General features: G+C 33.9%; 1 protein-coding gene across 4 annotated transcripts in view; it reads left to right on the plus strand.

Moving 5' to 3' along the window:
• The window catches only part of GABPB1 (GA binding protein transcription factor subunit beta 1), a 92,322-nt gene extending 71,254 nt beyond the window's left edge, over window positions 1-21,068 (plus strand). For 2 of the 4 annotated variants that reach the window (XM_074234698.1, XM_074234699.1), the window contains exons 7-9: window positions 11,624-11,809; window positions 13,028-13,143; window positions 16,989-21,068. In XM_074234698.1, the coding sequence (XP_074090799.1) occupies window positions 11,624-11,809; window positions 13,028-13,143; window positions 16,989-17,141 (455 nt within the window). In that variant the 3' untranslated portion in view covers window positions 17,142-21,068. The remainder of the gene's footprint in view (window positions 1-11,623; window positions 11,810-13,027; window positions 13,144-16,988) is intronic. The other 2 variants (XM_074234697.1, XM_074234700.1) reach the window with 1 other exon arrangement.
• Window positions 21,069-22,729: the final 1,661 nt, after the last annotated feature.

A 22,729-nucleotide genomic window follows, 5' to 3' on the forward strand; every position in this document is an offset into this window, starting at 1 on the left:
CAGGTGCCTTAATTTTCCTTGTACTATACTTATTTGTGTGCATATTATAACCCCTTGATAGGAATCTCATTGTGGGGAGGGGCTTTTTCATTTTTGTGACTTTGTGTTATCAAATACCTTGCACATTTTAGGTACTTAAAAACAATTCATTTCAGAGATCTTATTCTTATATAACTCCTATATTGATAACCAGTTATTTACATTTATCAAGACTTAGTCAGATTGGGTTTGTTTTTTGACTTTTTCTTTTGGTGATATTGAATGTTTACTAAACCCAATGCCTTTTGGTTCACTTTTTGAAGAAATTATCCCATCATTCAGATAAACAGACATGAAGATTCTTAACTAGCCTACAAACCTTTGGCCTCTTTTATTTATTATAAATAGGACCCACCTACTGTATGTCCACCTTTGCATTTTAATCCTCCAGTGTCAAAGTTAACATTGACTTCATTTGAAGGATCTTAAGTTCTGAAAAGAATTTCTCAACTTCTTCATCTCTTGTTGTTGTAGATTTTGGCATGTGAGCTATGAATACCTTCATGGTAGAATTTTATCTATACACATTGTGAGCACTGCAAGGTGAGATGGTCAAGTATCTGTTCTTTTTTGGGTGTATGATGTGATTTGCTCCTTTATCTGCTTCTTGAAAGAGATCCTTTTTGCTATTCTTTCATTTAGCTATAAGAGCTTTGTTTTTCTAGCTTCATTTACAGTAAGAAAGCCTTTATGGTTGGTGGACAAACAGCAGATTTAGTATAGAATTTATTAAATTGGTATTCTTAATCAGTTGACAAAATTGAATTATCTTTACCCTATCCCATCTCACTACTTTGCTCTTCATCACTGTGGAATAGAAGGTAGGGATTAGAATTGAAGTAATTACACTTCAGGGTTTCCTCCAGAATAAGATTATTGTGAAATATAAACACAGCTGGTCTCCAAGAGAGGAGCATATATTACACTTGTCATAACCATCATGGTTTGATTTTCTTTTTATTCCATCCTATTCTTTTAGGCTCTAGGAATATATGCTTTTCAACTCTAGAAAGGTACTGAAATTTCAAAACTAAAATTTAAATTTAAATTCTGTTTTGTGCCATTTGGTTGGTATGGTACAATGTTTGGTGTCATTGAATAGCACTTAATCTACTTGCCAGTACTCATTTGTCACTTTCTCACTTAGTTTGGGGCTCAAAACCAGTGTATGCTCCTGCTATGCTGTGGTCTTCTCTCAACATCACTCTTCCATTGACATTCCTGTTTGTCATTAGGATTGTAGTATTTCCTTCTTATTGGTTTTATACAATTGAAGAAACTCAGTCCTGACCTATTCAAACAAGTTATTGAAAATAAAAAAATGGATAATGGACAGTGACATGGATATTAACAATGATTAAAACAATTATTTTTCTTTTTTAAATTTATTTTGTTTTATTTAAGGTAATGGGCTTTAGTAGCTTGCCCAAAGTCACACAGCTGGACAATTATTAAGTGTCTGGGGCTGAATTTGAACTCGGGTCCTCCTGATGCCCAGGGCTGGTGGTCTTTCCACTGTACCACCTAACTGCCCCAATAATAGCAATTTTTTTATGGAATTTTAACTGGTAAAAGTAAATTGCAGTATGCAGGAGAATGAAAGAGCCTAAAAGGCATTTTAGTCAGAAGACATTTGAGTTGCCAAATGGAGAGAAATGATATCCAGAGGAAATTCTTTTTTAGAATATAAACTCCTTTCTAAAAACCTTGTAAAGAAGGATGATGGAAGATTATGAATGGTTTTGTTGTATAATACCAGGAAGCAATGGAAAATAAAACCAAGTTTAGAAAAACTTGGTTAGAAAAATCATTTAAGCTAAGTATATCCAAGGACATTTAAGGATGAAAATGAAGAATACTGAACAGAGGAAAAAGGGAAAAGTAATAGAGCTTCTGCACCTGGACTGTAAAATCATAGTTCCAAATGTAGTATTGAAAAGGTAAAAACTGGATTAGGAGAATAAATATAGGAAAAGCAGCTTGTTTAGATCCATAGTACAGAGTAGAGGTCTGTGTTAAAGGTAATATAATGTGTCTGAAGAAAGTGAAGCTATCAAAAGAGTGAACATTTTTAATAATACTGAAAAAAAAGTTGCCTAATTGAACATTGATACTGACTTGTGTACTTTTGTATAAAATTTTTGTGTATGTTTTCTACACCTCTTTTGAGAGCACAGTATTCTTAGTTGAGGATATTAATAAAAAAATTGGATATTTTTTTACAAGCAGTATTCTTATTAATTTTTTTAATTTACTTAAGCTAATGGGGTTAAGTGACTTGAGTTAGGCAGTTATTAAGTGTCTGAGGCTGGATTTGAACTCAGGTCTTCCTCACTCCAGGGTCTGTGTTCTATCCACTGCCCAAACTAGCTGTCTCCAAACAATATTCTTTAGTGAATCATATCTTTGCTATCACATAGTTGAGACTGAAAGATATTTTAAGATACAAAATCCTGCTATGCTAATTATTTGTTGATTGTTAAAAAAAATTTCAATAGAGTAAAGCATAAGTATAAAGACTTTTTCCAACAGAATTTCTCCTATCTATCAAAATTATTATCTCTTTCTAGCAATGTATAAAAAACTTGTTCAGTGCCTTTCTGATCATAAACATCATGCCAGGCATTAAATGTATGCCCACTAAAAGGCTTTGCCTTTATGATAGAGAAGATCCAGAGTAGAGTCCAGGTTGGAAAGGAATTCCCTAGAGATGGTCACAAGATCATAGATTTAGAGGTAGAAGATAGCAAAAAAGTTCATTGCGTTCAATTCTGTTACTTTATAGATAAGGAAGATGAGGTACAGATGAAAAAAAAATTGGCACAAAATTAAACAGGGAAAGAGCAGGATAAATTGCCTTCAGGAAATGTCAGAACTCTTTAATGACTTCAGACTCCCCCAGGAAGAGAAACCCATCTTTTTATTATCAATAGACTGTCTATTCATTTATAAGGAAACATGGAACATATGGATGAAATATGGAACACAGTAGTCTCCCATAAAGTCAAAATGAGTTTTATATAGAGGAAAATCATAGAGAAACAGGTGTGAATGTGAGGAAGCTGCAACTTATGCTAAATCCGAAAAAGAAGTACTGAAGAAAAGGAAATGTATGCTTGATTGAAAAAGAAGTCCGACTGATCATTTGATAAGAGTCTTAAGTATGGCACTGTCATCCTCTTTATTTTAGGAGAAAGTGAGGAAGGCCACCAATATATTAAATAATTCCCCTGTTGTATACTTGTAGGAGGATATGGGTAAGAGTTGTCTAATATAGATAACAGAGGAGTCTAAGATGGTTATAATAGTATCCATTATTGAAGGGATCATCCAAATAAATGAGCTCAGGGGCGGCTAGGTGGTGCAGTGGATTGAACACTGCCCTTGGAGTCAGGTGTACCTGAGTTCAAATCCCACCTCAGACACCTAGCTGTGTGGCCTTGGGCAAGCCACTTAAACCTATTGCCTTAACCCCTAAAAAATCCCCCAAAAAACAAAAAACAAAAACAAACAAACAAATAAATGAGCTCATAGATCATTTGAGTTATTTGCATTCTTGTTTTTTAATACTCATGAGTAATTCTAAGAATGAAGTTGGAGATATTAGAGAAAATACCATAGGATGGTACATTTCAGTTACAGCTATACCACAAACCCAAAAGATTAATTATAGAGTGATTCGTAGGTCAGGTTGGTTGTTCTATTATAAACTTGTGGTGGTCTTTTAACAGTCAAAATATACTTGCATCTCCAAGGATAGGATTAGAGTTAAAGTGTTTCCTTTGTGAATAATGGTCCTTGTCTGCTTTACCTAGATCATATTATCTAGGCTTTTGGGAAGTAAAATAGTATTACAGAGCTCATATTGGGGTAGCTAGTAGATGTCAGGCAAGATTGGATAGGAAAGGAGATACTAACTAGTTGAGTCAATATGAGGTATTGCTGAAATTTGGAGTGATGTGCCTATTAGCTGGCATTGATTTTAAGATCTATATATTTTTTTCAGATAGTCAGGAAGCATTTAGGTGTCTTCTATGAACTAGGCATAGTGAGAGTCTCTGGAGGTATCAAAGACCAAAGGAAAACTGTTAATTTCAAGGAATTTATAATCTAGCCCAAGAACATACATGTACATAGTTATATACTAAATAGATAAAAGGTATTTTTTGAGGAAATCAAGAATAGCTTCAGGGGGTGGCTAGGTGGCCCAGTGAATAAAGTGCCGGCCCTGGAATCAGGAGTACCTGGGTTCAAATCCAGTCTCAGACACTTAATAATTACCTAGCTGTGTGGCCTTGGGCAAGCCACTTAACTCCATTTGCCTTGCAAAAACCTAAAAAAAAGCAACAACAACAGCAAAAAAAAAATAGCTTCATGGAGAAGGTGGTTCTTGAGCTTAACTTTGAAGGAAACTAGAAATTCTAAGAGGTAGAACTAATGAAGCGTATATTTTGTTATGTAGAATAACTAATGCAAAGTCACAGAGACAGAAGATGGAGTGTAATGTGTGGGAAAAATTAGATCAGAGTTTACTAGATGGAAGAGTATGTGTAAGGGACTAAAACGGAGAAGAGTGGAAAGGTAGGAAGGAGCCGATTTATAAAGGGCTTTTGTAAAAAGCCAAACAGAGGATTTTAGATTTGTTCCTTGAAGTAATAGAGAACCACTAGAGTTTATTGAATAGTGATATGGTCAGCTCTACACTATTAGAAAAATTGCTGGTACTGAGTAGTAGATTAGGCAGTAGAGAGATTTGATACTGGAATATCAGTAAGAAGCATAGATAGCTGAGAGGTGTTAATATCTGAACTAGAAGATTAGCTGTGTAAATGGAGAAAAGGATGGATGTGAAAGATATTTTGAAGTTGGAAACAACAAAATTTGACAATTGATTAAATATTTGGGATGAGAATGACACCCAAGTATGTGAACAAAGGTGACTGGAAATTATGGTACCTACCCATGGCAGAAATAAGGAAGTTTGGAGAGAGATGGTTTTGATGGAAAGAAGTTGAATTCTATTTTGGATTGAGGATATCTAGTTACAAATATCAAAAAGGAAGTTGGTGATATGCCTCCAAAGAGAGACTAGAATTGGATGGATAGGTTTGAGAGTCATCAAGATAAAGTGTAATGATTAATTGATGGCATAAAATAAAAATTTCTTCTATTTGTAGTTTTGGGCTGAAAGATAACTGATAACACTCTTAATTAGAAATTTTCTCTCATAATTTTTCTTAAAAAAAGATAGATTATGAAGTTGTTAAAATATGCCTTGATCCAGTGGCATCTCAGCAACTCTAATCTTGTCAGTTATCAGAATGATTAGTTAAAGAAGAGTGATTACTGGCCAAGTTAACTGTAATGGAAACCTCATATGTCTTACTGATTCTGAGAAGTACTACTTAGAAAGACTTATAAGATTTTAAGACTGTATTTGTGAAAGAGGAAGGCGATTTTTGAATGACTAAAAGGTGAAGGATAAGGATTTTCTAGTTATGCCTTTGGTGGATCCCTCTCTCAACCCATAACAGGATTAAATGTACACTGGGAGCTTTAAAGCCATCTATCTTAATCTAGGATTTGAAGATGTATGAGGGAAACAGAGAGAAAAGTTAGAGGTATTTGGGGAGAGTGAGGAGTTTGTTGCCTCTCGTAGTGTCAGTGGTGAGCAGCTAGCAACTCTTGTCTGGGATGAAACTTGTCATACTGATGGGAAAACCTCATTTAGCAACAAGTTACTTGTTCAAACCAAGGGAAATGTGTGTGAGTATGTGCATGGTGCCTGCGTGTGTGAGCATGTATCTGTGTGTGTATGTGTATATATGCAAGAAAAATGTTTTTATTCACTTCTCAAAACATAGGAAAAGTACAAAGTATGTTCCAGAGACAATGACTAGATTAATTTGACTGAGGAGAGGGTTCAGGAAGATAAGTGGAAAGTAGCAATTCTGTTTCTGTTAGAGTTGAAATGAATAAAGAATGGAACACAAATAATTTTTTAAGTTTAGCAAAAATTTTAATACTATGAAATCAGTTCTCAATTGGACACTCTAAATTATGTTTATCTCCTAACAAACCTTGCTTTCTCTAATGATTGATATTGTTATCTACTGCATTTATTTTAAACTGTTTGATACAACTGGCATCTTTGTTATAATTTGAAAAAGAGGACCTTTTAAAATGATGAATACTTTTATTATCATCACACCCTAGAAGCCTTATGACATTTAATATTAATATGCTTTGTTAAAGTGTGAGAGGTAATGCTCTCTATTTCTAATTGGAATAAAAAGTTTTGAACATGAATAGGAGCAATGTAGAGAAAGCTAGAAAGTCTTTCAGTTCTAGACTTGTATTTGTGTGGTTTTATCTAATTTGAAGTGTCTTAAATTTTCATTTTATTAAGTAATTAGTATTAAATTTCAATTCCCAAATGCATTCCAAAGACAGTGTACATAAATTTTTGAATTGCCAAGCCATTTTTTTTTTTTTTGGTTTTGTTTTTAGGTTTTGCAAGGCAATGGGGTTAAGTGGCTTGCCCAAGGCCACGCGGCTAGGTAATTATTAAGTGTCTGAGGCCCGATTTGAACTCAGGTACTCCTGACTCCAGGGCCAGTGCTCTTATCCACTGGGCCACCTAGCCGCCCCATGCCAAACCATTTTGTTTCAAATTCTCTTTTATTGAGAGTTGACTTTTATCAGTTATTTCAAAAGTGACTACAGACAGTTCTTACTCTTCCCTGCCTTTTAAGTTCAGAGAATTAACTTGGAACTTTTATTAGAAAATATTACTTAATGTTGAATTTTTCTTGATAGATTCCTTAATATACTTTCAAATGTATTTTTTATTTTTTAATTTATTTTTATTAAAGATATTATTTGAGTTTTACAATTCCCCCCAATCTTATCCCCCCCCCCCCAGAAAGCAATCTGTCAGTCTACTTTGTTTCCATGTTGTGAAATTTATTTTTTTCTTAACAATCATGTCGCTAATACTTTATTGTGGAAAGGTAGTTTTGTGGTATTTTTCATCTTTGGTAGTATTTTAAAGACAGAGTTTTCCTTTTTTTCTTGGTAATGATTATTTTAGTTTTATGGCTTTTATTTCAAATCCTTTATCAGGTAGATAATCAATTAATCAGGAAGCATTTATCAATGACCTGCTAGTGCTGAAGATATGGTACAAGGAATAAAGCAATCTTCTCTCGTGGAACTTAAATTCTAATAAGTGATACCAGACTTCATATATATAGATCTTGATCAGTCTGCTTAGTTTTTGAAGCTTAGTTCTGGGCTTATTTTCAGCTTTATATACTCATATTTTTTGTTACTGAATCAGACTAATGAATATTTTTGTTCTTACACTTTTTATTTTGAAACTCAAAAAAACCCAAAACAAAACAACAAACCAATAGCCACAAAAGGGCTCTCTAATCTATCCATTTATTTTTTTCTTATTTTATTTCTTGATTACATGTAAAGATATTTATTTTTTTAAAAGAAAGATTTTATGTATTTTGAGTTGTACAGTTTTTCCCCTATTCTTGCTTCCCTCCCCTCCACCCCCCACAGAAGGCAGTCTGTTAGTCTTTACATTGTTTCCATGGTATACATTGATATAAGTTGAATGTGATGAGAGAGAAATCATATCCTAAAAGAAGAAAAGTAAAGTATAAGAGATAACAAAATTACATAATGAGATAACAGGGTTTTTTTTTTCTAAATTGAAGGTTATAGTCTTTGGTCTTTGATCAAACTCCACAATTCTTTCTCTGGATACAGATGGTATTCGCATATAGCCCAAAATTGTCCCTGATTGTTGCACTGATGGAATGAGCAAGTCCATCAAGGTTGATCATTCATGTTGCTGTTGAATGTTTTTCTGGTTCTGCTCATCTTGCTCAGCATCAGTTCATGCAAATCCTTCCAGGCTTCCCTGAATTCCCATCCCTCCTGGTTTCTAATAGAACAATAGTGTTCCATGACATCATGTAAAGATATAATATTAATTTTTAAAAATTTTGATTTTCAATCTCTGTCCTTGAGAAGGCAAGCAATTTGATATTGATTATACAATGCAGTTGTGTAAAATACATTTCCATATTGCAATTTAAATATTCCCTCCCCCAAAAAAGAAAACCCAAAGAAAATTGAAGTAAATAAAAGATATTCTATGATGTGCATTCAAATTCTATCAGTTGTTTTCCTGAAAGTAGATTTTTCATCATAAGTTCTTTAGAGTTGTCTTGGATCATTACATTACTCAGTATAGCTAAATCATTTACAGTTGATCATCTTTTAATATTACTGTTACTGTATACAATGTTCTGTTGCTTCTACTCACTTTATTTTGCATCAGTTCATTTAAGTCTTTCCGGGTTTCTCTCAAAGCATCATGCTTGACATTTCTTATTGCACAATAATATTCACATTCATATACAACACTTGTTCAACTATTTCCCTGTGAGTCTCCCCTCAATTTTCAATTCTAATTTATTTATCGACTTTTAAAAAATATTTTTCCTAGTTTTGTTTTATTATTCTTCGTTTTTTTTCCCCAATCTCTTTTAGTGAAATTTGCAAAGGAACAAAGATCTTTAGATGAAAGGCAATAATTGTATCCATTTTAATGACAATCATTAAAAATAGTGGTATAGCTAATTCAAAGATGAAAGCTTATGACTTCTTCCTTGTGTGTTTTCTGATCTCAGAAATGTCTTATGTAAGACTATATTCTAAAATATTTCCTTCCTATAACCAGTTGAAGTGGACATTCCTTTTTCATATACATGTAAAAGAAATCAAACCATGAATAAATGCATTTGAAAACACAGTTAGTAGCTTTATGACTGGCCACTCATACCTTGTATTTCATTAATTTATTTTTAAAAGATTTTCCTCCTGAAATTTCTTAAGTGCTTTGTGATATAGCTTAATTATAGTCTAAAGGACAAATAAGAATAATTAGAGAAATCAAAAAGACTCTCAATATTTTGAGTTTTATCTTTTGGGGGTTAAATCTTTATAATCGTCAAATTCTACAGTAGCAGGTTTGAGGCTAAGCCTGTTGCCATAGATATGCCTTTGAACACCAAGATTGAAATGTACCTTGCTTTTTTCTTTTTTTGAAATGCATATAAGGTAACTCCTTCTGAAGCAAGTTCTTTAGCCAGTATTACCCAAGCTATAAACAATAGCTACATGGAGTTTATATTGCAGAACAGTTTTGTATCACAGGATTTTGTCTCATAGTTGGAAAAGATACTAGGAAAATAAAGAGCTGATATAAGAAATGAGGAAAATAAGGAATTAAAAGAAATGAGAATACATAACACTAAGTAATGCAGAGTAAGTAAAGCAGAACTAAGAGCTTATACAATGAATATAATAATGTAAATGAGAGGACTAGGGCTCGGTTCAGAGATTTCAATGTTATATAGGGGGCATCCAGTAGATAATAGCTGCCTACCAATACAGGTCAGTACCTTTTGGGTAATTTATTATCTTACAAAGTTGTCTATAACACTGAGAAATTAAATGAATTGCCCAGGATCAGAGCTAGTATTTAGACCCAACTCTTGTAGACTCTTTGCTGTATCCTACATTGTCACTCTGTAAATAACAACACTAGAAAGTGGTTGAACTATGATAAATTATAATGAATTATTCTCATTCCTACAGGACTGAAAGTGAAGCATAAAAGCCTCTGAGCAGAGGCAAAGAATACAGATGTGGAATAGGGTACACACTATCAAGGATGGTTACTGTTGGTTTTGGTTAACAGTTGTGTTATTATTTTTGAAGGAAGGAAGGAAAAAGGGAAGGAGGAAAATAAGGAAGAAAAAGGGAAAGAGGGAAAGAAGAAAGGAAGGAAGGAAGGAAGCAAACAAGCAAGCAAAATGAGCCAAACCAGGAGAATATTGTATACAGTAATAGCAATATTGTTTTAAGAACAACCCTGAGTGACTAAGTCATTTTAACTATTATAAATACACAAATTTAACTACAAAGCACCTATGAAAGAAGACCCTATCTACATCCAGAGAAAGAACTGATAAATAGAAGTATGTATAGATGATTTTATATATATGCATGTCTGTTTGTCTCTAATGACAGCCATCTCTAGGATAAGGACTGGGGAGGGAAGAAAAATGAACAAGAAAGCAACCTAAGAATTTTATTATTTATTTTTTTAATTTTTTAAAAATTTTATAATATTTTAAAAGAAATATCAAGTTGCATATAATAGACTTTCAGTTTCATGTGCAATCATCATTTTTGTCCTATTTCTACTACATTATGGAAATGTTTATTTTATTTCTCATGTAAGTTCAGAATAAAATAAAGAAGTGACGAGTATATGCTGGGAGGAGCATCTTAGTTTGTGGGTTTGAAACCAAGCCAAGCAGCAGATGCAAATGGATTCCATCTTCTCCTATCATACATTTGCCTAATGATACCTTTCACTCTTTTTTGTTCAGAATTCACATTGCTTATTTGTTGCAACTTGTCCATTGTGTGCCAATCAGTGATTCAACATTCATTTATTAAATATGTGCTATATTTCAGGAGTTATATTAAAAATATTTTGTCTCATAAAATCTTATCCCATGACACTTAAAACGAAAATCCACTTGGAAACAGGTTTATTTATTGATTCTTTTAAGTAAAACTGGTAGCAACTGGTTTTTGTTGTTGTTGTTATTTGTTGGTTTTTACATTTATAGCATTCTTTTGGAAGTAAATGACCAAATTGATCATGAGGTTCTAAGTTTTTGGAAATTGTTTATATTAATAATACAGTTGCTTTATTTCTACTATTTTTCATTTACCTAAAATAAAAATTCCTATTTGTGTTTCTGAAATGATATCATCAAAAACTAAAGAATGTTAAACTCCATATATTAGAGAACAGTTTGGCATGGTGGGTAGACAATTGACCTCAAAGCCAGGAAGACCTGGGTTCAAGCCTTGCATCTACCTCATGCCTTAGCTCTTTGATTGACTTCAGTACTCTTAAGTTCCATTGTTCCATTCATCTGGATATTCCTTCCACTGATGAAATTCATAATTCTTTCCTGAGTTTTTGATAGTCTAGTAATAAGCCTCTGTACTTAGCAAGGCTGCTTCTCAGATGACAAACAGTCTGCCATGGACTTTTGTATACTTTATTTGAATCTGCATCTCCCACAGTGGTGGGAGGCACAGCCTTTATCTGCTGGAGATCATATTGTTAATGAGCAAGAAAATAGTTTAGTGCTAGTGATAAGGAAGGCTCTAGGGTAAAAAGTATTGAGCCTTTGTCAGAGAGATTAGGGGAAGCTTTTTAACTTTATTTTATTCTTTAAATTGCAGTGATGGTGTTTTCTGAAAAAGCATAATCTGATTTCAGCTATAACACTTAAAAAATAGGATTTATTTGTATCTTTTGACTTTGGGAACAAATATTTGTTAATGATGTGCAACATATAAATTTAAAGAAAAAGAAGAACACAGAATTTGAAAAAAGTTTATTTTTTTTTAAACTTAAATTTTTTGTTGTTTAGATGTTTATTGACATACTTTTGAATTCTTTTTCCAGTAGTGGCTACTGAGGAGGTGGTGACGGCAGAATCGGTAGATGGTGCAATCCAGCAAGTTGTTAGCTCTGGGGGTCAGCAAGTCATAACAATAGTTACAGATGGAATTCAACTTGGTAACTTGCACTCCATTCCAACCAGTGGAATAGGGCAGCCCATCATTGTAACTATGCCAGATGGACAACAAGGTAAGTTAATTTTCTGTTGTCTTTATTAATTAAGAGGGAAATTGTGGTACAGCTCTAAAAATCAAATCTTGCATTCTATTTTTTTGAACATTGGATTTAATAATTGTTAATATTTATATATAGCTTTTTAAGGTTTTCAAGGTGCTTCACAAATATTATCTCATTTAATCCTAACAACCCTAGGAAGTAGGCACTAATATTATCATCCTCATTTTACAGAAGAAGAAACCAAGGCAGATAGAGGATAAATGACCTGCCCAGGATCACTCAGCTAGTGAAAAGTATCTTGAGGCCAGATTAGGTCTTCTTGAATCTAAGTCCAGGACTCTATCTGCTACTTTAACTTTTCTAATTACATCTTCTGTATGTAATATTAAAATTTCCCTGCTTTCATTGAATATGTGGGGGAAAAGTCAATCCAGAAGTGTTCCATTCATTAGTTTAGAGTACCCATACCAGGTGTTCACATGGACTATTTGTGCCCAACCTGTAGTGGAGCATTGCAAGCTTATTGGACAGAGCTGGATACAGAGTTAGATACAGAGTTAGATACAGAGGACACACATTTGTCTCAAATGTGATGACATTTTGTTCTTATTTGATAACGAAGGACATGAACCAACCACCCAACCAGTTAACTGAGAATTAGCTGTAGCTGAATTTTATGAAATAGTCTCCAACAGAATTAACTGATTCTAGATATAGAAGATTGATTTATTTAGGCCAGACTTGTGATTTCATTGGCATAATATTGGCAATTGTGACTTTTTTCCTTTAACTTAAAGTTTTTGAGAATTGTCAGACACACTGAGGTTAAGTGACTTGCCCTGGATCTAGTCTGATGAAAGTAGGGACTGTCTTTTGTTTTGTGTCCCCAACATGTATTATATGCTTAATAAATATTTATTCACTGACAAGTGGGACATGGACCCACATTTTCCTGACTCTGGGACTAATTCTCCTCCTTCCTCTTTCAACAAAAAAAAAACCTTGTATTTTTAGTAAGTACAATGTAGTAAATTAAAACAAGAAAGTTTATCAAGTAAAAGACTGAAGTCAGTAATCCAGGTTTTGAAACACATTTCAGTATAGGCTGGAATATGTGAATAAATATTTGTTACTTACATGTGTCAGTAATTTTAAGGGAAATTTTATTTTTATTAATATTTACTATTAATAAACATGCCCTAAAATAACAAATATGTACTATCGTTTCAGTATTAACAGTACCAGCAACAGATATAGCTGAAGAAACTGTTATAAGTGAAGAGCCACCAGTCAAGAGACAATGTATTGAAATTATAGAAAATCGGGTGGAATCTGCAGAAATAGAAGTAAGGAGTCTTTTACCCGGTGTGTTTTTACTAGGGTGTTACAAGTAAACTCAGTCTTTTTTTCTTAACATTTTATTTTATCATTGGATGTTTTCTATTGCTATGGAGTGAATAGGGATGTCATTCTGTCTGTACTGTACTTTTAGCCTTTGCTTTTTGCAACAGAATTTGTTTATGATAGTTAATTAGGATCTTTTGTTTGGTCTTTGGTTTCTGCGGTTCCTCCCTTTGTTAATTCCCTAATAATCTCAAATATATTCATCATTACAGGTATGAACAAGAGATGATGTCTCTCCCTATCACAAAGAGGATATTTTCCTGTCTTCTTTTAACAGTCCCATGCTGGGTCATCACATTGTTTTGGAGAAATTCTGAAGAGAACAGCCAAAGTAGTTTGAGTTTTGTCAGATCAGTCCATTTATTTTGAAAGCAACTGGTTATTCACTAGTCATTTAATTTACCCAAATATTTAATTGAATTGAATCAGTTCCTCTTGAATAGAAGTTTATTCAATAGAACTCATCCATAGAATATTGAATTTAGAGCAGGAAGAGACCTTAGAGGTCATCTGGTCCAATCTCCTCAGTTTGCAGATGAGGAAACAGGCCTAGAGAAGGTAATTGAACTGCCACAAATAGGAGACTATTTTATTTCTTCAAAATAGAAATTGTTAGTCAAGGTGTAGGCATGGAAGGGTCCTGGTTATTAAAATAATTATTTTCTTCACTTTTACTGTATAGTATGTATCAGAATATTTTTGCTTTTGTAACTAGCGCATATCAATTATCTTTATAAAATAGTGACTTCATAAGGAGTTTTCATAGGTACAATTATAAAAATTGCCAATTTATATGACCTACCTTTATCTTTAATAAAAAAACAACTTTTTTTTAAACTGATTGAATCTCTTATTTAACACAATTCCATTCACTTCAACAAGCTACCTTTCCTGGAGGAATTTTAGAATCAAATGTAATATTTTATAGATTTTCTTTTCTAGATGAATATAATCAATCTGATCAGAATTTTATAAAATTCCCTTTGAATTCAGAAAGGAGGCATTGTAGCTTAGTGTATATAAAATATTGAATAGAACATTGGTAATGAAGCATTGTCTTTGTCACTAAATTAATGACTTTGGGAAATTATTTGCTTTCTTCATGTTTCAAATTCCTCCATTTTGAAGTTAATATCTTTGCCCTAAATAGTATTTAGAAATGATATGAAGTAACATGAGGTCTATGAGTAAACTTTTACAAGCTTTTAAAAAATTGATTTCTATTAAAGAAAATTTTCATGCCAGCAGAATTAAATCAAGGTGATATGAGTACCATGGAATAAGTTTTAAGATTTTGGTCTGGTTGGTATTACTTTCACATTTAGTTTTAATTCTTTATACACACACACACACACACACACACACACACACACAGTCATACATACCCACACACAATTTTATTCATGGAATTCAAGAGTTGGAAGAGTCCTTTATGACCATTTAGCTGAAACCCATACCCAAAAGGAATCCTTCAGTGTAACATCTTCCAGATGGTTCTCCACCCTCTGTTTGAAGGCCTCTAATGAGTCGGGGGGAAATTCATCACTTGTCTCAGCACCCACTCCAATTTTGATCTGTTTCTAATCATTAGGAACCTTTTTCTGACATTAAGCCTAAATTTGTACTCTGTCAGCTTCTGCCCATAACTCCTGGTTCTGCCCTCTGGTGCCAAATAGAACAAATTTACTTCCCTTTCTGTATCACAGACCTTAGTACTCGAACACACTTCTATGTCCCAGATGATACTTTGCCACGTAAAACAAGTCTAGTTCTTCAACTACTGGAACATGAACTCAAGACCTTTCATCATCCTGATTGCCTTATTCTGAATGCTCTTCAGTTTATTAATGACCTTTTAATATTGTGGCATTCAGAACTGACCATAGTCCTGTAGATGTGCTCTGAATAGACCAGGGTTCAACATGGACAGTCTCTTCCTTGTTTCTAGAAGCCATGACTTTTCAAGGTGTCATTAACTTCTTTGGCTACTAAATCACACTGTGATTCACAGCAAGTTTGCAACTTACTGAAATCCCCAAGTCTTTTAGGCAAATTGCCTTTTAAGCATGCCTCCCCTATCTTGTACTTTTGAAGTCAATTATTAATACAAGCTTCTTGACTTTATGTTAATCCCTATTAAATTTCATGGGATTTGAATCGGCTCAGTGTTCTTACGTGTCAGATTTCTTTTTGGATCCTGACCCTGTCATCCAATGTGTCAGCTTATCCTTCCTAGCTTTGTACCTTCTGAAAACTTGATGAGCATGCCATCTATGCCTATATCCAAGGCACTGGTGTGTCAGATAGAACAGGAACAAACACAAATCCCTGAAACATTCCATTGAAGTCTTCCTGTCAAATGGACTTTGAACTATTAACCACTATTCTTTGAATCAAACCATTCAACCAATTCTGAATCCATCTAATTTATTATACTGTATTCTACAGTTTTCCATCTTTTCCATGAAAATAGTATGAGTTAATATATTCAGATGTTTTCCTAGTATGTGAGTGAATTATATTTATAATATACCCTTCACCTACAAGTTTAGTGGCTTTATCAGAAAATGAAATTAATTGATCTTGAGCTTGTATTGGTTCTTTGTAATTATTGGTTCCTTATTTAGATATTCATTAATCATTTCCTTAATGATCTATACAAGAGTTTTCTTCTAAATAAAAGTCCAGTTCACTGACAAAAGTTCTCTTCCTTTTTTTGAAAACTGGCACATTTGAAAATTGCCATGTTCTCTAGTATTAGTAGTGCCTCTCCCATTTTCTAAGATCTTCCAATAATACTGCCATTGGCTTAGCAATCACATCTGTCATTTCTTTTATTACCCAAGGATGTAGTTCATCTTGACCAGGAGACTTAAATTTATCAAGGACAGGTAGCTGCTGTCTTACCATCTACTTATCTTTGGATATTAACTTTCAACCATTTCTAATTGAATTAAAAATTTGTTATGCATTTATTTTATATTAGGCAATGTGCTAAATGCTTTGGAACACCAAATAATCAAAGTAATACCTGTCCTTTGATTCCAAATTCTGAGCTTTTTTTTCCCCCTCCACTACACCACTTAAACTTATAGTACTGAAAAATTAAGCTCTCAAGAAATTGGTAGAGCTGTGTGTGTGTGTTTTTATACATGCTTGAATCATCATAAAGAAATACTCATTTTAAAAAGTCACAGAGTAATTGGAAAGAACAATTGAGATAATATACCTACAAAGTGCTTTTTGCTACCTTAAAGAGTGATACAAATGACAACTGTTAACTTTTTTCCTTCTGTGAATTCCCTTATCTGACTTTAATACCTATCAAAATTGCACTCATTCTATGTAGAGTAGACCTAGTGCAGATCCTCCAACTCCATGAAGCCACACCAGTTAGCTTTTTGTATACTACCCTTCTCAATTGTTTCATCTATGATAGTTTTGTCTCCCTAACTAAAGTCTAAGCACTTTGTGTGCAGGGAGAATGTCTGATATTATTTTGTGTCTTCTGCAAGGTCTGGAACAATATGGAATCTACAGTAAGTGCTCAGTAAATATTTGTTGATTGAGATGGAAAAGACAAGTATTCCAGGATTTACGTTTGTTTATGGGTCAGATAAGTTTACCCCCCCACCCCCACCCCCATCCTTTTGTGTGAAGGTATACTTGGTACTGTATTCACTCATGATTAAGTAGTTTAGATTTATTTATTTCTGGTACTTTGGATCTTTTGCATTTTCAAGTTAAACATTTGCACAAAGATTGATGAACCCTTTTTTTTTTTAAGGAGCGAGAAGCACTTCAGAAACAACTGGATGAAGCAAATCGAGAAGCACAAAAATATCGGCAGCAACTTCTAAAGAAAGAACAGGAAGCAGAAGCCTATAGGCAGAAATTAGAGGCCATGACCCGTCTCCAGACTAACAAAGAAGCAGTGTAATTGAAATGGACAATATAGTTTGATTTTACCTTGAGTCAAGAAAAGAATTACAATCTTGAACTGTATACCCCATATAAATACAGTCATGGGAATCCAGCATAGAGAAAAGAGACTTACAGGTTGATAATTGGACTTAAGCCATGAGCTCTGAATTTTCTTGTAACATAAACTATGAATTTAGAAGTTGTGTGAAAAGTATTTAAAACTGAATTCTGTAAATAGTTGGTTTGTTTTTTTTTACAGTTCAAAAATGAGTTGATAAAAGATGGTTGAAGAAATCCAGAAACATAATCCACTGTTTTTGTGAATTCCTTTTGATTTTAGTATGAATCTTAATTTCTCAGAAGCAGAACAGTTTTAAGGGTGATCCTTGTTGATTAGACCAAATATTTGCATAATAATTATGTGGTGGAACTGATTCTGGAATTATTTCTCTAGGTATCAACCAGGCCTCTACCTAAAGAGTAGATTTCTCTAAGGAAATCTTTGTATAGCTTTAAGTAGTTGTCTCAGATTATCTGAAAACATTTTTTAGAAAGTGAAACTTTTATATTTGTTTAACTTCAGCTATATCTGAGTAGATTTACCTGTATATGAAGCAAATATTTTTAAAATTTTCAGTTTGTACATATTCTGCATGTTTTTATAATTTCAAAGTGCATCACTTGCATAGGTTTTTTTTTTTTTGCAAAGATGATGAAAGTTATTCAGAAGAAAAACTTTTAGTCCATAGGTCTTTGAAATTAAGTAAGCTAGCAGCTGGTTCTATTGGAATGACAGTGTTCTTGGAAGTAGCAGTTTGCAATGTAATTTAAACTTGCAAACCCTGTGCTCTTTTAAAATTTCACATAGGGAGCTTGAAAACTTTGTACTCAGTGCCTTCTATCATGACTTCCACATGAAAACATTTCCAGGCACTGGATTGTAGGATAATGTTTTTGGAAAACTCAACACAAGTGGGTTTCTGAAATGTTCTCAAGGATCCCCCCCCCCCCCCCCCCCCCCGCCCCCAGGAGACTAGAAGACCCAGATGTTGTCTTGGCCATTCTTATGAAAAACATATTCTCTTGGATGTAGGACAAGAACTTTTCATACTTCATTGATGCCACTGTTGTCTAGCATTATTGCTTTTCACTATAAAAGCAGACTTGTATGTGCTGTGACTTGCTCTATCATAAAATTGTTAAATTCTATGTTAGGCAAATGATTAGATCTTGACTTTTTTGTTCACTTTTGGGTTTTTTCCCCCCAGTAAACCATAAGTTCAGGCCTTTTTCCCCCCTTGCTTTGCTTTTTTGTTTCACTGCTTTATGAAATGTTTATCTAAACCTGAAAATCTTCTAGATAACCTATACTGTATAAGAAAGAAATTACCCTTAAAACTGTACTCTGGTCTACTTTTCTATTTTACAATTAAATATCTTTTTCCACATATGTTCAGTGTAGACTTAATTCTCTTTGAGCTAACTTCATACATTAATAGCTGTTTGTTATTGTATATTTGAACCATAATCCATTCAATTAAAACATTGTATAATTTTCACATCGTGTCTTAAAAGAATTTCCAGCCTAAAAAATGCCAGGTATGTAACTTTTAGGGGTTTGTCCATTCCTCAGGAGTTGTGGTTCCTTTTATGGAATTACAGTATATTTATTAATATAATAAAAATTTGTGAGATGAATAAAAAAGAAGCATTTTTAAAAGGTCTTAGATTGGAGTGAATTTTAGAGGCCTTCAAATCTTATGAATGAGACTTTGCAGTTTTTGTCCTGTCTGATTTACAATATCTAAAATCTTCTATAGTATTTCCTCAAGTATTGGCTCAAGATGTGGGGCAGTCAGGGTTAAGTGACATTCCAAGGTCATACAATTAATAAATGTCAAGTGTCTCTGAGATGGATTTGAATTCCAGTCCTCTTGACTCCATGGCCAGTACTCCATCTACTGTGTCACCTAGGTGCCCTAGTGTGCCAGACCTGGACTCAGGAAGACCTGAATTCAAATTTTACCTCAGAAACATTTTAGCTGTGTGACCATGGGCAAATCACTTAACCCCATTTGTCTCAGTTGCTCATCTGTAAAATGAGCTGGAGAAGAAAATGGCAAATCACTCCAGTATCTTTGCTAAGTAAATCACAAATGGAGTCATGAAGAGTTGGACACAACTGAAATGACTGAACTATTTTCAGTAGCGTCAAGTCTACCTGAATAGTGAAAAGTCAATTGCGAACATTTTTAGTTATTATTATTTAGTTATTATTCAGTTATTTGTCATGGTAAAATAAAGCCATGGCATAACAAAGTGTTTTAGAATATGTACTTATAAGACAAACTTTGTGAGAGCACCTATATCAAAGATTGAAACCTTGGTATTCTATTATAATGATACCCATTTATCTTTCATATAGTAACTTACAGTTTACTAGGGTCAGCTAAGTAGCACAGAGGGTGGAGTCTGGGTCTGAAGTCAGGAAGACATCTTCCTGAGTTCAAATCTGCCCTCGGATACTTACTAAATGTGTGACCCTGGGAAAAAAAGTTAGTCCTGTTTGCATCAGTTTCCTCATCTATAAAATGAGCTGGAGAAGAAAGTGGCAAACTGTTCCACGATCTTTGCCAAGAAAATCCCAGATGGAGTCATGAAAAGCTGGACATAACTGAACAAAAATGGACAGTTTATTAAGCATCTTCACAACTCTGTAAGGTGTAGGTAATGCCAATATTCTTTTAGACATGAAGAAAGTAGGACTCAGAAATTTCAAGTGATTTAGTGTTCATAGTCAGTTGGTGGGTAGCAAAGTCTACCCAAGTCATTCCAATTACATCATCTAGTTATTCCTGCTTATTTAGTTTTAGCATTTATGAAGGAATTTGAGGGATGGAGAAATAAATTCAGGCTTATAAATTTACTTTTTTTCCTTAAGTCTTTTTCACACTCCCTATATCATAGTAGTCATTAGGAAGAGAATGGCAGTCAACAGTGACGTAGTCACTTTTCCTAAACACCTCTGAAGAATTCTAGTTTTCTATTTAGAGTCTGATTGTATGAGTGTGTTTTTTTCATAGAGAATTCCATGTGTGGCTTGTTTGTATTTTTTTTTTCATAGCTATCATTGCTATAGGCTTGATAAAATCAAATTCTAAAACAAAACTTTGGGTGGTAGCATCTGGGAAAGGTTTTTAACACTTGGAACTCAATGCCAAGAAGTTCTACTTAAATTCCTTCACATGTTGCCATAGGCTGGCCTCTAAAAGCCTTACCTGATAACCAGGACTCAAGACGACTATATCTCTGACTTTTGTCAGAACTATCCACAAAAGAGAACAAATGCTAATGGTGTATGAAATTCCCATACTTCCAATTTTTTCCCTCTGGTACCTGATAGGGTTTATGACTTGTTGGTTGAGCCATCTTCTCCCAATTGAGAGGTCAACAGTAAGTAGCAATCACCTTCAGGTAAGAAAGCACTTTTTGGATTCTGATTTTAATGATTTCTGAATTTACTTCTTAAGAATTGAGTTCAGATTCTTAACATTTCCTGATATTGGGCAGGCATTGGGATTGTGGCATCATTGTTTAGTCTTTTCTAGCTGACCAAGATTTCAGATATTCATTCTTTTTCTAAATAATAATAGATTGTTTTCTGTGTATGTAGTTTGAGAAACATTTATGGGATCACAATGTACACAGGTATGCAGACATTATGCCTTCTTAGTAAATAATAGTCCTAAGTAAACAATTTATGACAGGAGTTCATATATATATGCACTTCTTGGGCTTGAATAACAGAAGAATAGTATCATGTTTCCTTCCAGAACTTTTCCATTGCTATTAAGCTGTTAATTTTTTTTTTTTTAGTTTTTTTGCAAGGCAAATGGGGTTAAGTGGCTTGCCCAAGGCCACACAGCTAGGTCATTATTAGGTGTCTGAGACCGGATTTGAACCCAGGTACTCCTGACTCCAAGGCCGGTGCTTTATCCACTGCGCCACCTAGCCGCCCCTATAATCATCTTTTAATCTAGCTCCCTTTCTGCTACGTATAGGAAGAAATTGATATAAATAAATAAATAAACAGGGGCGGCTAGGTGGCATAGTGGATAAAGCACCGGCCTTGGAGTCAGGAGTACCTGGGTTCAAATCCGGCCTCAGACACCTAATAATGACCTAGCTGTGTGGCCTTGGGCAAGCCACTTAACCCCATTGCCTTGCAAAAAAAAAAAATCTAAAAACTAAAAAAGATGATTATAGAATTTCTGAGTTGGAAGAGATCTCAGAGGTCATTTAGTCTAACTTGTACTTGAAAACAAATTCTTTCTACAATGTCTCTGCAATTGATCATCTAAACTCTGCTGGAATACCTCCACTGATGGTGAACTTACACCACCTGAGATAAGTATTCTGTTTCTGATTATTGAGAATTGTTTTTCTTTATATTGGTCTGCTTTCCCATCCCTAAGACCATGGTGGGGAGCTAAGAGGAACAACTCTAAATGATGTTCCACCAAACAACCCTTTAAATACTTAAAAAAGATATATCCTCCCATCCTCATTACTCTTTTTCAACCAAACATTCCAATTCTTTTAACTGATCAAAAAGATACAATAACAAGGAAATTAACCAAAACTATAAACAGATTTAAATATCCAGTAATAATCACTTATTGCATTGATACAACTTTTAAAATCTTTCCAAAGAACTTGTATGCATGTTCTTTTCAGTCTTGCTATAAATTTGAGGATAAGTCATTTCTTTTTTTCCAGAGAGGTAAACCAATGATGAGAGATATTCAGTGAATTTTCCAAGGTCATATAGCAAGGGAAAGGAACAACCAGGACTCAAATCCTATTTCTACACTCTGCTTCCTACTGAACTGTACAAGACTTGCTCTCCTCCACCTCAGAGAGCAAAACTTAGATGCAATGGATACATGTAACACAGAGGCAAATTCAAGGCAGAAGCCAACTATGGGAAAGCCAACAAGTACCAAAACCATCTGAAAGTATAATGGGTTGTTTGGGACGTCATGGGTTTCCTACTGTTGGAAGTCTTCAAGTATGGAGATAAGGAACCCATCACCTCCCAAGCAACTTACTACATTTTCAGAGAGTTTGGGGTAATTGTTGTGAGACTTTTTCATATGTTGATTCTGCCTTGAATATGTCCCACTTATCAGTTATGCTATGGAAAGAGTTTCTTTTCAGGATGGCTTGGACAAGGTGGTTTCTAAAGGCTTTTCTGATTGAGATATAATAAGGTGGAAATGGATAGAGCTATAATATAGAGTTATAAAATAAGAATATAATGGCATTTAACATACAGAGTTGTTATGAAAATTAAATGATTTGATAAATGTAAAGCACATTCTAAAACTTAAGATCCTATATAAATAATGGTTGTTATTATTATTATTAATCATTATTGTTGTCATAGGAAAATAAACTAGTTCTGAAAAGCTAGAAAATCCATATAATGATCTCTGTGGATATTTAGTTATGATGAATTTTTAGTGGGAAGTTTTTGATAGTTGGTATACACTTACCAGCTGTGTGACCCTGGGCAAGTCACTTAATCCAAATTGCCTCAGG

The sequence above is a fragment of the Macrotis lagotis genome, chromosome 4 (assembly GCF_037893015.1).
Source record: "Macrotis lagotis isolate mMagLag1 chromosome 4, bilby.v1.9.chrom.fasta, whole genome shotgun sequence".
Classification (NCBI taxonomy): Eukaryota; Metazoa; Chordata; class Mammalia; order Peramelemorphia; family Peramelidae; genus Macrotis; species Macrotis lagotis.